Source organism: Homarus americanus, unplaced genomic scaffold, assembly GCF_018991925.1.
Source record: "Homarus americanus isolate GMGI-L3 unplaced genomic scaffold, GMGI_Hamer_2.0 scaffold6317, whole genome shotgun sequence".
Taxonomy (NCBI): domain Eukaryota; kingdom Metazoa; phylum Arthropoda; class Malacostraca; order Decapoda; family Nephropidae; genus Homarus; species Homarus americanus.
Genome location: NW_024730668.1, coordinates 7,719,810 through 7,735,619, shown reverse-complemented (window position 1 = coordinate 7,735,619; position 15,810 = coordinate 7,719,810). Strand labels below are relative to the sequence as shown.

The 15,810-nt window shown below is 37.9% G+C and overlaps 1 protein-coding gene across 1 annotated transcript in view; it reads right to left on the bottom strand.

The window, feature by feature from the left end:
• The window catches only part of LOC121867343, an 87,353-nt gene extending 78,457 nt beyond the window's left edge, over positions 1–8,896 (bottom strand). The window contains 3 exon segments of the mRNA XM_042367268.1: positions 397–521; positions 2,625–2,747; positions 8,588–8,896. Of these exon segments, the coding sequence (XP_042223202.1) occupies positions 397–521; positions 2,625–2,747; positions 8,588–8,896 (557 nt within the window).
• Between the last annotated feature and the right edge of the window lie 6,914 nt (positions 8,897–15,810).

Genomic DNA, 15,810 nt, shown 5'->3' with positions numbered 1-15,810 from the left:
GACATCTCTCAAGCGGTGTTGGCCAAGTGTACGCTGATATTTCAACACCTTGCTTTCATTTTTAATCTTTATACATTGTATAATCTTGTAATTTTCTCGTGGTTATCACTGAAAATGTATCATTAATATCTAAATTTACTCATTGTTGTTCAGGTGACCTACTCCCATTTGCTTAAGGTTATATATGCTTGCCGTAATATAAATAAAGATTTCTTTACAAAAAATACAAGTATCGTCTTCTCTGTTGCTTCTTGTTACCTGTGAACCGTTCCTAACTAATATTCTACTGATTTAATTCTTTTACTGCTAGATGTCGTAAGCTACTTCCAGATTTGTTTTTCTTATATTTTATACTGCTAGGTACTCTAGCCAGCTCCCTTGTATACTATAACGTACCTGTGGTGAGGCTTGATGGGTGAATCAGTGGATTCGAAGGTAACCTCTGGGGATGTGGGGTCGCCCTCGCCTTGGGTGGCTAGCAAAGACTCGTACAACCGTAGTCCCTCTGAGTTAGAGCGTCCCTGCTGGGGTAAAAAAGCTGCTTAATTTTCAACACGAATTCAGGGATAGTGCATGAGAAAAAACACAGGTTTGTTTATTTTCTTTTGGGCATTTTCATTTACAATGTTGTTATTAGAAGGTATTCATATATAAATTTTTTTGACAAATAACGGAATTTATAAAAAATATATTCCGTCTGAGAGATTTGATAGCTGAGAGCTGGTATTTCAAAGGGGTATTGTATTGAGTTAGAATACTAAATTTGTCTAAACACTTAGAAGGAATTCTCTGTTAAAGCTCAAGAAATGAGAAACTATTAGCAAGATATTTTAACAAATTACAACCGATTAGTGTTGACTTGAAACGGGAGATTAACTTTGATGTTAATTTGATATAATTCTTAAGGGTTGATCCAGGGTAAACTCAGGACGCAGCTCAAGAAAAACTAGGCGTGCAACATCGTACGAGACGGACCGTGAATAACTCCGTGACACTGACACTGATGTTGACCCTTGATAAAATTGACCTTGCAATTAACTGTGTGTGACTTTGAGGTTGATTCCGTGTAACACTGACCTTGAGATTAACCCAGTGAAACACCAACCTTGAGAATAATCAAAAATTTTATTAACCTTAATATTAACCCGTGAAACACTGACCTTGACGTTAACCCAGTGAAACACTAACCTTGAGATTAACTCCGTGAAACACTGACCTTGAGATTAACCTCGTGAAACACTAGCCAAAAGATTAACCCCGTGAAACACTAACTTTGAGATTAACCTCGTGAAACACTAACCTTGAGATTAACCCTGTGAAACACTAACCTTGAGATTAACCCCGTGAAACACTAACCTTGAGATTAACCCCGTGAAACACTGACCTTGACGTTAACTCCGTGAAACACTAACTTTGAGATTAACCTCGTGAAACACTAACCTTGAGATTAACCCCGTGAAACTCTGACCTTGAGATTAACCCCTTGAAACACTAACCTTAAGATTAACTCCGTGAAATACTGACCTTGAGGTTAACCCCATGAAACACTGACCTTGTCGTTAACCCCGTGAAACACTAACCTTGAGAATAACCCTGCGAAACACTAACCTTGAGATTAACCCCGTGAAACACTAACCTTGACGTTAACCCCGTGAAACACTAACTTTGAGATTAACCTCGTGAAACACTAACCTTGAGATTAACCCCGTGAAACACTAGCCAAAAGATTAACCTCGTGAAACACTAACCTTGAGATTAACCCTGTGAAACACTAACCTTGAGATTAACCCCGTGAAACACTAACCTTGAGATTAACCCCGTGAAACACTGACCTTGACGTTAACCCCGTGAAACACTAACTTTGAGATTAACCTCGTGAAACACTAACCTTGAGATTAACCCCGTGAAACACTGACCTTGACGTTAACCCCGTGAAACACTAGCCAAAAGATTAACCTCATGAAACACTAACCTTGAGATTAACCCCGTGAAACACTAACCTTGAGATTAACCCCGTGAAACACTGACCTTGAGATTAACCCCGTGAAACATTAGCCTTAAAATTAACCCCGTGAAACACTAACTTTGAGATTAACCCCGTGAAACACTAACTTTGAGATTAACCCCGTGAAACACTAACCTTGAGATTAACCCCGTAAAACACTAACCTTGAGATTAACCCCGTGAAACACTGACCTTGACGTGAACCCTGTGAAACACTGCCCTTGAGATTAACCCCGTGAAACACTAACTTTGAGATTAACCCCGTGAAACACTAACTTTGAGATTAACCCCGTGAAACACTAACCTTGAGATTAACCCCGTGAAACACTAACCTTGAGATTAACCCCGTGAAACTCTGACCTTGAGATTAACCCCTTGAAACACAAACCTTAAGATTAACTCCGTGAAATACTGACCTTGAGGTTAACCCCATGAAACACTGACCTTGTCGTTAACCCCGTGAAACACTAACCTTGAGAATAACCCTGTGAAACACTAACCTTGAGATTAACCCGTGAAACACTAACTTTTTTTTTAGATGACCCTCGAGGGGGTTAGTTTATTGGGCGCCCCCTTACATCCTGTGCAAGGTGAAGCTCAGATGCGTTTAAAACACTGACCTTGAGGTTGACCCCGTACGCTTGGTCATAGATGGGCACGCTGGTTTGGGAGGTGTCTTCCTTTTCCGTGTCTCGTTTCTTCCTCACCACACGCTGGACTGTCAGCTCCTCATAAGGCCCAAACTATGAGGGGCAAAAGATACACGAGTTAGTTGCTGACGAATGGAAGAAAGATCGCGGTAAAATAGTACTGGTACAAGGGGCAAACTGAAGGTCGATGTAGCAATGATATGTGTTTTGGGGCAGAAAGCAAGTAAATTATAGCATATGATATGAATTTTAGGACAAATTTTGCTGAACAACTTGTGTATAATGATAAATAACTTACACAAGGAGATAATAATAGATAGACAATCTATACTAATAAAAGGTCGTATCTATCTGTCTGTCTGTGAGTGTCTGTCTGTCTGTTCCAGCCATAGCTCCAAGACGGAAGTAGTTAGAGAACTGAAACTTTACACAGACTTGTTACATTGTTCCGAAAGATGTGCACCTTGGCATTACTATTGACCACGGACATTCGGATGGTCCGGGCAAGGTTAGGTTAGGTTAGGTTCCCGACTGAGATATCGCCATGTCGATTGCTGGAAGTGGTTACCTGTGTCAGGAAGGGCAAAGTGTGGCAGTTAAGGTTATACTTAACTCGTATGAAGCAGAGCTATTTTGTTAGTGATGAATAACTGACAGATGGGTAATTGAGAGATAAATCAAAGGGAATGTTGCCAGCGCTGCACTCCAAATCCTTTACTTCCCTAAGTGTAAAGTTGGTTATCATTCACAGACTGGCACTTTATAAACTCGAGCGCTTTATTGATATATAAATGTAGGTGAATAAGACAAGTGGTGGCAGATGTAATAGGTAAACTTTTGGTGCGCTCTGCCTTGTGGCTCTCATAATGTTTCACCCGCTAAACAATGATGCAAATATTGTGAATCTGATGTTCAAGCTCACGTGCCCTCATGTTCAAGACTTATATTGTGACTACATATTCACCACCTCGTGTTCTCATGTTCATCAGCACGTGACCACATGTTTATCAGCACGTTGCCACACAATCAGCACCACGTGGCCACATATTCATCACCACATACCATATACTCATCACCACGTTCCATATAATAATGGTTATCCCTCGTGTACGAGAATGGCCGGCACAAGGGCCACCTAGGCGTGAATTTGTTTAAGGTGTAGAAGCTGTCGCCAACATAACAACCACACTCTGAGTTAACGAGCTGAGTGACCCAGTGTCAAGGAATAGTCCGAGAAGACCGGACAACTCGCCAACTGCATTGATTAACCATTACCCCAGAACACGATACGCAAATCGATTAACATCCAGGTTCCCAATTACTGCTGGGTAGACAAAGAGAAATGGCGTACCATATATTCATCACCATGTGTCTTCATGTTTATCAGCACGTGGCTACATATTCATCCGGCCACAATCTTGCCGAAGGTTTAGTCAATTAACATCTACGAGGAAGAGGGTCAACAGTCCAATGGTTCCCAAACTTTTTCCCATTACACCCCTTTGTTTTCTACCAAGCCCTCACGCCCCCGCCCTCATTTTTTAAAAAATTTAATCAACGTATAATCAATTTTACACATTGTACTCGCATTTACATTACTGTTCAAAATCAACTGTGCCGCAATTACTTTATCCTTGAATATCGTGCATATAGGGACGATTGAAATTTACGAAGAAAAAAATATTGATGTTACACAATTTTATTGAAAATTTTCCAATAAAGAAAAGAGAGGTCAACTTTTGTTATGCTCTCTCACACTAGTAAACAAATATTTATCCATGTTATTCTTATAACAATAGAGAAAAGGGAAGCAGAAAACAAAATTTGTTATTGAAGTAAAAAGTGGCTAGTCGTGTGGTAACTGGGGAGACTGGGTGGAGAAGAAATTTTCTTCCACGAGGCCTAACGCCCCCAGGTTTGGGACCACTAGTCAACACTCACCCAAGTATTTTTTGTTCACTGCTAAATGTGTGTGTGTGTGTGTGTGTGTTTTATAATAATAATAATAATAATAATAATAATAATAATAATAATAATAATAATAATAATAATAATAATAATAATAATAATAATAATAATAATAATAATAATTAACAGTTTATTGAAAAAGTTCAGCAGCCCGAAGGCTGAAAATATACATTGGACAAAAATGACTTATTACATACAAAGACATGGGGTAGGTGGCTCGTTTAACAAAAGCTTTCATTACAGGTACTGAAAGGAGAATGAACATGAATTGAACATGCAAATTGTTATAGTTTACAGTTGATGGGCCGGGCCTGGGCTGGTCATTGAAACACCAGATAGTGTGGTGTTCACGTGGTGTAGTAACTCGTCCTCGGGTGATGATATGACGGACATCCGTGGTCATGGAGACATCGGGTGTGGTGGTGTTCACGTGGTGCAGTAACTCGTTCTTGGGTGTTGATATGAAGGACCTCACGTGGTCATGGGGATACCGTGTGGTGTGGAGTGGTGTCACAGTACCTCTCTGCTTGGTGGTGTTGTGTTATCTCGTAGTCAGGTGCATAGCCGGCCACCTGTTGTTCCAGGGTGGAAGGATTAACACCTGGTCAGAGGATTGTTCCCAGGGGTGCTTAGCTCAGTGGTGGGTCACGGTTCCCACTGGTACTGTCAAGTGCTGAATTCACTGGCTGAAACACTGTTCATCACTGTTCAACACTGATCTCACTTCTTTCCGAAGCGAAATTGTCACTTTTGATTATATAGATATCCCGGTGGTGAGGATGGGTCGGGGAGAGGGACTTGAGGAATGGACCAACATGGCCAAGGGGGGGGCCGCTGCTCAGCAGGAGCAGCGCCTGAATAGGTCTTGATCCTACGGTGGTCAAGGATGTAGTGAGTGTGTGTGTGTGTTTTGTGTGTGTGTGTGTGTGTGTATTGTGTGTGTGTGTGTGTGTGTGTGTGTGTGTTTTGTGTGTGTGAATGTGTGTGTGTGTATGTATTTGTGCACAGGGTGGTATAATGCATCTAGTAGGTAGTAGGCAGCTACCAAAGAGGGAGGTACTACCGCCTGGGAAGATATTGGAAGCATAATATGTTGTCTATGGTAGACCCTGCTGCTATATGGCATCACGAAAATTGTGACCAGGTCCAAGGTTGCTGATCTGTCTTTCTGCCCCATTTACACACAATTGCAGGGTCTCAATTGTTTCTCTTACTTGATAACACAACATACACATAGTATTTCTCACTATTGATTTTTTTTTCATTTATGTATTTCTTTGTATTTATTTATTATTATTATTATTATTATTATTATTATTATTATTATTATTATTATTGTTATTATTATTATTATTATTATTATTACAGTGTTATTATTATTATTATCATCACTATTATTTTAATTTACTTTTTATTATAAATTTTATTTACTATGAATTACTGTATTATTATATTATTAATATTACATTTTCGCCCCCCAGGTCCAGATGTGGGTCAGTGACGAACTGAGAAATGCGCAGAGGCCTGACAGTTATAGTATTAGTAGATACAAGTGATCGCGGGCACGTTCGTGTCCAGTGAAAGTTTGAACGCTCGTGCTTGACTAGCGTACAGCGAATGAGGGTGCGCCAAGTCCTTAGACTTGCATCGTTTTCCATCGTAAATAAAATAGTTAATTAATGTCTTCCTAAAGAAACCATCGACATGGGACCATGTTTGTTCCACTCTACGAATTTTTGCGATTTTTCCACCAAGTTTGATGAAAAACGATTGTGCCGTTTCGGCTGCCCAGAACAGACAGACAGACAGACACACGCCTAGTCCTATAGTATATTAGATGACAAATTTTGTGAGAAGAGGTACCGGTATGGCCAGCACAAGGACATAACCAGACAATGTAAACGTTGTGATACATCTTTGAAGTATACACCTGAACATTATAGAGGTATTATTGATTGTGGCAGTGTCAAAGACATCAGGCCACCTGGTTTATTGTATCACGAACTATATAATTACTACATTGAATCAGGAGTCCACGAAGACTTTATTGCAGGCTCTACTAAATTTGCTAGCTCACACTGAGTAGTCCTCAAATAGAACATAACACTAACGAATATGACCCAAATTATATATGAACCACTGTCCTGCGTGGACGTGAACAGTGATATCACCCTCATGAATATGACCTATACTATTGTCTCTTTTGTGTATGAACCTCTGTCCTGCATGGCAGTGAATAGTACCCCTCAGTATCAAGACCTGACTGAACTACTCCCTATACACACGGTTAAATAAACATTTAAATAAACAAAAACTATTCAAAGAAAAAGAAAAAGGATTTACTTTTACAATAATGCTTAAACTGAAAATATTAATCTCATCTTGAAGACAAAGTAATCTTCACTAAGGTTATCGCCCTAAAAAACTGTAAACAAACATAATCATCACAACAGCTCATGGGAAGGCTCTGTCCTTTATCTTATTATAAACAAGATAAGCCAGTCAATGATAAACATGAGATTTGTAATATAACTGAACCAAGACATTATCCTAAGCTTCATGAACAAGAGAACTAAAGTTAATCTGATAATACTTGTTGACGACTCACAAAATGGGATAGCCAGTGTTAATTTATCTATATTTTTAGTGTGTATTTGTGTGTATCTACAAACAAGTGTGTGTGTGTGTGTGTGTGTGTGTGTGTGTGTGTCCTCCACCGTCTTGGTCTTGATGGGGGTATTCGGGCGTCGTTTGGAAGGAGCTTCACCTTGCCTCAAAACCCCTGCTATACCTCCTCCTTTCACTACCTTACACACATTTCTGCTCTTATTCTTCCCGGGATAGGAGTGCCACGAGGTGTGAGGGCGTCCCACTAGTACCACAAGATGTGAGGGTGCTTCACTAGTACCACGAGATGTGAGGGCGGTCCGCCAGTACCACTGAGGTGTGAGGGCGGTCCACCACCAACTGAGTGTCCCGCGCCGGGCTCGCTATATCTGCTTATTCTATCGTCTAGCAGCCACTTTGTGTAAACAATCTCGATTGTAGAAGCTAACCTCTCTTATGTGACAGTCATTGTCTCTGTTAATGCCACTTTACCCCTATACTCTATATCGTCTTATCTTTATTCCTTTATTGTATTTATTCCCAGAATATGATTTTTTTTCGGGTATGATAACTTATTTCAAGTAGAAGCCAGAATTTATTAGATTGTCTTTCTGGTAAGAACGCACCTCTTTGGATAATGAATTTCCTTTTTACTATCACTGTATTTGTCGTTCTATATAATGGGTAATTTCTTATGTTTCTCCCCTGTATCACATCATTTTGTAATATTGGGGTTTCTTTTGTTTTATAGTAAAGCTAATTTTTTTTTTATTCGAGTTAAGTTTTTCATAAAGAGTCAAGTTCTCCGTGTGCGGTAACTCAACAAACACACTACTGTATATACTGGCTTCTGGGCATTATTTTGTATTCTTTCTTTCTTTCTTTCTTTCTTTCTTTCCAGTCATTTCTGAGTCCCAATATTTCCGTGATATACCACTATCCCAACAACCTTGCCAAGACCTTAAGAGATAAGGGTAATACCCTATAACAATACAGTGTAGCATAGAACAACATGCTGACTCTGTATATAAACACAATGTTTTTAAGGTTGTGTAGGATTTGGTATCCTTAAACTATCTTTTAATATTCCAAGTCGACCACTTCCATAGAAATTTTATAACTTATAGAATTTGTTCACGAGGTCGTAATATAAACACGGTTGGATCATTGCATACTTTGTGTGGCTGGATTTGACCAAAACATTATTATTATTATTATTATTATTATTATTATTATTATTATTATTATTAATTACTATTGTTATTATAATTATAATTATTCTTTGTATTTCCATCATTCCTATTATAATAACAATTATTGTTATTGTTATTAACGTTAAACAATTATCATTTTATCACAATAACTAGAGCAGTAGGCTTCATTATCTGCGCCACATTGTCACAGGACACTCTCATGTGTTTCATTATGTGCGCCACACTGTCACGGGACACGCTCATGTGTTTCATTATGTGCGCCACACTATCACGGGACACGCTCATGTGTTTCATTATGTCCGCCACACTGTCATGGGAATCGCTCATGTGTTTCATTATGTGCGCCACACTGTCACGGGGCACGCTCATGTGTTTCATTATGTGCGCCACACTGTCACGGGACACGCTCATGTGTTTCATTATGTGCGCCACACTGTCACGGGACACGCTCATGTGGGAAACATCTGTCAACCCTTTGATTAATTTAATAAGTCTAGAATGAGAAAATTTTATTGACGTATTTTATCAATTATCTGTCTGTTCATTTAATTTTCCAACGTTATTATTTTGGAGAAGATACTTTACACACGAGTTTATATAATCAGAAGATAGGTGTTTTAAGGTGCTGATGAGGAAGTGTCATATCATATATGATTATTATAATATGCTGTAGTGCATATACATGAATATATGAATATATTACAAGGTAAATATAAACGAGAAAACAAGAAATTATTCATAGAGAAAATGTAGATCAAAGACAATTATAATGATGTTTCTTATTATCACGAATTTACACTGTAAAAGAAAAGTAGTATAAGAAGAGAGTAAAGAGGAGAGTAACCAAAATAAGGTGTTCGGAACCCTCAGCCTCATCTCACACCTTCATTAAGTTGACACGAACATGTTTTGGCTGAAGTATTAATGTCGGTCAAGTAAATATTGTGGGAAGGGGTGTCAGAAAACCTGGTGTAAACTGAGCAAGATGGAGAGAATTTCGAATCACAAACCCAAGAGGAAAAAGAGAGTAACAAAAATAAAATTTAGATTAAGATTCACAAACACGAGAGGAGAAAGAGAGTAATAAAAGTAAGACATCGAATCACAAACATGAGTGGGGAGAGTAACAAAAGTAAGACATAGAGTCACAAACACGAGAGGAGGGAATAACAAAAGTAAAACTTAGACTAAGAATCACAAACACGAGAGGAGAAAGAGAGTAACAAAAGTAAGACATAGAATCACAAACGCGAGAGGAGAATGGGAATAACAAAAGTAAAACTTAGACTATGAATCAAGATCAGACCTTGTTAATCTATTCAGAAAGAAATGCAAAATAAAATACAACATGCGGAACTACAAGCCATAACAAAATTACAGGAACTTATCTATAAAAAGCATCACAAATTCACCAGGTGGGAAGGTTGAAGCGAGGGACAACATATCCTGGTGCCCAGAATGAAAGTCCTGACCGTTGTAAAACACTAAACTATTAATTAGCCTCCCGAGGCTGGAGATAAACCCATATAATGCGTCAAGACTAAAACTCTCTTGAAGTCAATAAAGCGAGTCGGAATAGTGCGTGAGAGGTGTACAATGGGGACATAATCAGGGCGATACCATCAGATGAAGCACCATTGTGTCTATTATGTGATCATGGTGAGGGAGACCCCAGGCAAGACCTGTTCTCAACACCAACAAAAACAGCATAAAAAAAAAGAGAGAGAGAAGAATGATGGCCTCATATTCGGTGACAGAGACAGAAGCAACGATAAATCTATTACATGAAGATGGACGACAGAGACAGCATCAGTAAAAGGTTCTTGCTTTTATTAACACGAATGACGAACACATTGAAGCCAAACAAAATACTTGCCTGAAAAGATTCATGTGTATAAAAAGTAAACACATATAATCGAATAAAATAAAAGAAATGGCAGATAAAATCCCCAAACGTATTATGACGTCGAAAATACAATCATAAGAAATCAGTTTTCATGCTTCTAAAAATCATGAATATGACTAAGTCAAAAGTGTGTATATATATATATATATATATATATATATATATATATATATATATATATATATATATATATATATATATATATATATATATATATATATATATATGTAACCGGTCGGAATTTACTGGACTTTAATTTCTCACTTGACTTGGGTTTTATTAAAGATTATTAGATGGTAATGGCAGTGGAAGCGCCCCTTAGTGAGAAATCCCGAACCAGCACAAGAGCACTTAACTTTACTAAAAATGAATTGTCCGTGACCCGTGGAAGGATAGCGTCTGTGACTGGGATGAATGAGACACACTGTAAAATTTACACTTATATTCCCTCCAACACTACAAACACAATCAAATAATGGTACACCAATATGCGCACTTCTTAACCTGAACTTAAAATACTACTCTGGGGAATAAAAGTTATACATGATCTTGAAATTATTAGAACCTCAGGCAATGCCTCATTAGAGGATAATAAGTTTAAAATATTAAGAAATGTTGCTTGCACACATGAACCAGGCCTTAAGGGCTTTCAACAAAATATCAATCACTGAGAAAATGGTATTAAAAAAATAAGAAATTAATAACTCTACAATGAATAGGCCTTAAGGGCACTCACCAAAATTATATCCAGCACTGAGAAAATGGTATAAAAATCAGAGCATATTAACTCCACCCTGAGTAGGCCTTCAGGGCGCTCAACAAAATTATATTACCCCAACAGATAGACACCTCCTAACCTAACTTAAACACTACTCTGGGGAACAAAGGTTATACCTGAGATTGAGATTATAAAGAAATATTAAATGCACACAGCATACATTAGTAACTGAAAAAATAGTATTAACTACACACAAAACTATTGTCACTATTATTAAGAAGTTACCGAGTCCACCAATACCAGTGAACCATGCTTCCTAACCTAACACACACACAGATTCCACCTGCACTCCGTAGTCGTTTAAGGCACAACCAACCGGCACCCGTAGTTTAAGGCCCAAATCAGCCTTTCTCCACCTTGAAAAGTGTACCTCTAAACTCCACTGACTCTTGGCCCCAGTGTGTGGCTCTGTATCACTCAGCTGGCTTCACTTTACCCCCAGTACATCCATGAAGCGGAAGGGAGTGAGCCGATCAGACCTTGTACAGTTGAGAGAAGCTTTAGCTTCCCGTTAATAAAAGGTTTTCACTAAGCTGCTTGAAGATATGTGGTATTGTGAGCCGAGGTAGAGGAGAGTTGATGACCCCAAACGATCGTCACGTCGTTAGTTGGGCACCTAGACAGCTGGGTTCACTCCAACTCTCACCATACTCAACAGGTGGCTCAAACCCAGGTCAGTGGACGGTCATACAGCTCGCTTCACCACTTGTGTCTCATACCGCCAGTGGACGTTATCCTACCGCGTGGGGTCTACAGAACCCTGAAAAACCCGGGCTGCTAGCTATTGTCTCACATCACCGTTTGTTCCTACCCCCTATCAAGCTTTGTCTGAGATTGAATAAAACTTACTTGTTAATACTGATGTTAAATAAACGAAGGAACCAGGTCACGCGATCCGTCTCTCCTGGGTACAGCACAGAGGTGGTCCTTGACCTCTCTCACCGCTCCCCAGCCACGCTTGCTCACTGGTTCACGCTTTCCAGGAGTGACTTATTTACCAGACGATTAACAGCTTAATTAGGACGTACGCAACATTTTCAGACTGGGAAACGATCTATAATTATTTTCAATTTAATAACTGATATTTAATTTCATGATTCGCGTCCCTATTAACTCGGTAAATTACATTTAATATCGTATAGGCCTAGTTCCACAAACTCTCGCTACGTGCGGGAGCGCGGTCTTCCCTCAGACGACCTTGAACTCAGCATCGCCAATGGCGCGGCGTTTGAAATTACACTGAAATTTCTGAATATTACATAATATATATATATATATATATATATATATATATATATATATATATATATATATATATATATATATATATATATATATATATATATATATATATATATATATATATATATATATATATATATATGTACAGGGTGATTTAGCAAAGAGTACATTAAATTGGAGGATGAAATCCTTGGATATTTCAAAACCACAATGTCTCTATGGTAAAATGTCAGATTCTGTATAGTTTTCATGTTACAATACCTCTAAGATGTTGTAATAATGAGAGTGAATTTGACGTGAAACCCAAGTTGGTTTTTATAATAATTTATTCACAGATCTCTACAATGTGACCCCTCTCTGTCACAACCTAAAAGAAATGTTCAAATTTGACCCCTTTTGCTTCAATGCAGGCCTGTACACGTCGTACCATTGATAATTATCTGACGAGTTCCAGAATGCCTGGATTATGTTTAATTTGCTCGCACCTGTCACGAACACGTGGGCATATACAGAATCTGACATTTTACCATAGAGACATAGAAACCTTCCATATCAAGATAGATTAAAGATACTAACTTGTATTCCCCAGAAAGACGAAGAGTGCGGGGAGATATGATAGACGTATTTAAGTAGCTGAAAGGAATCAATAAAGGAGATATAGATAAAGTTCTTATAATATCTGAGCAGGATAAGACTCGAAGCAACGGATTGAATTAAGTTGGATAAGTTTAGTTTTAGGAGGGGGATAGGAAGGAACTGGTTCACAAATAGGGTGGTAAACGAGTGGAACAAGCTTAGCAACTTTGTAGTAAGTGCTGGAAAGCTGGAAAGTTTCAAAAGGAGGCTAGATAGATTCATTGATCTACCATGCACAGGCAACCTGGCCAATTGCAGACTCCTTTTCTTATATGTTCTTAGTTCTTATATATATATATATATATATATATATATATATATATATATATATATATATATATATATATATATATATATATATATATATATATATATATATATATGTATGCAAGTAAATCACTGTAGGATGCAAGCTTTCGTGTAATTCACATCTTCAGGGGTGAGTACAGACTAGTCTGTACTCACCCCTGAAGATGTGAATTACACGAAACCGCTTGGGAACTTCGTGTTTTCTTCTTTCCTTGTGGTTATCAGCATATATATATATATATATATATATATATATATATATATATATATATATATATATATATATATATATATATATATATATATATATATATATATATATATATATATATATAGCTTGATAAAATCACACAGGGAAAAGGGAAACAATGGAGCACCTTAGCTTTCGTCTTTATTCAAGACATCTTCAGAGGCAACTAAATTACAAAGACTGAAAGGGAGCTTATGTACACAAGGTGACCTTACAAAACATGAGGTCAGGTCAAAAAACATGACATCCACTAAGCCACACACCAACCGCCACAGCAAACATAAGAAAAGCTTATAAGAACGGGCGACATAACTAGTCATGTCAAGTCAGGTAAAAAATATGAGACCCACTAATGTAGCAATTGTAATGGAAATTATGTAACTCAGACTGGGAAAGCATTGCAACTCAGAATTAAACAGCACAAGTACAATATTAGAACGGCATCTGAAAGCAGTGCAATTTTCGTTCATATAAGGAACAATAATCATCCCATAGATTGGGAAAACAGTTTAGAAGTGTTTAAATCATCATGTGTCACAGACAGACTTCTAGTTGAAGCAAGCTATTAATTGTATATGCAGAGGAGTGTTAAATAATATACCTATTATATATGTATATATATGTATATATATATATATATATATATATATATATATATATATATATATATATATATATATATATATATAAAGCACGCGGAAGTCTACATATAATCAACACCTCACCCCGCCAGGATTTGAACCCACGATCTTATAATTGTGACCAGGGAACGCTACCTCTGGGCCACCAAGACACTAAAAGTAGTCCTAGACTCTGTTATATTTCACACAAATCCTGTTCAACGAGCTTATGGCGCCGTGAACCTCCAATTGTAGAAGTCCGCGCGCTTTATTGGCTAATGAAATATATATGGAACCTCGTGTTTCGAAGGCGGATTGGTAAAACGTTACACTGTTCACCTAAGAGGCACGGGCAGCGCCATAAGCTCGATAAACAGGCTTTGTGTGAAATATAACAAAGTCTAGGACTGCTTTCAGTGTCCTGGTGGTCAAGAGGTAACGTTCCCTGGTAACACACATAAGATTGTGGGTTCGAGTTCTGGTGGGGTGAGGTTGTTATATATATATATATATATATATATATATATATATATATATATATATATATATATATATATATATTTATAAAATAGGTATATGTTTTAACACTCCTCTGCATATACAATTAATAGCTAACATTAACAAAGATACTTGACTCATTTGTACAAAAGTAATCAATGTTGTTAAAATCAGTACCCTTGCAGGTATATTTACACATGTTAAACTACTTAGTGGCTACTAGGTGCCCCGTCCAAGTACCAAAGCTGAGCAAATTTCTTGCTTATAGTATCGGTATTTAACCTAAAAAATTACTGACAAGCTGTAGTCGACAGTGTTCAATAAAATTACACCGTATCATTTAAAACTTTCCAGCACATTCCCACACTTGCTCTTCGATTAAATGGGTGCAACCCGAAGAAAGCCACCTTTGGCTATGTATGCATGGAAAATAGCCCGAAAGCATTGATAGTGATAGTACACAAAAGAAGACTAACAAGAATATTTATATCGAATCACATTTTCACTGAGGCAGAATTAAGATTTTCATTGGTAAAATGAATGAAACTTAGGAGATTCTATGGTAAAAAAATAGCAAATAAAGACATTCTTTGGTAAAACCCATACTAAATAAGCAATAAACAACCCAAAACTAATTCAATAAGAAATACATACTATAAGTGAGTACGTACCAAAGATTCATTGTAACATTTGTGGACAAGTTTATGCTGATTATTCACGATTAATTCGCTGTATCACAGGGTAAATTGTACGTAAAGATGTAGCTAGGTCCTGAAAGGAATCCTATAAACAGTGGAACGAGGCTGTTAAGTCCCAAACAAAGTGAACTGATAGGCTAGTGTTGTGATTAACTGAGCAGCCGCCCGCCCCCCCCCCCCCGCCCCCCCAGTAGTTTGTTAACTGTTTGGATTTACCGACAGACCGTGTCTTTCACGCCATTGGCTGCGTCGTATTTCGTGGTTATGATGTAACTACCATACGATGTAATAACTTTCTTTTGAGTATGTGGTCATAACGGACATAGCGCTTGCGAACACCTTGCAGGTCATAGCTTGCTACCACCTTTGAATATCCCGCCCCAGATTTACGGATGTTCTTATCCCACAGTCATATTTGATATGGGTGACT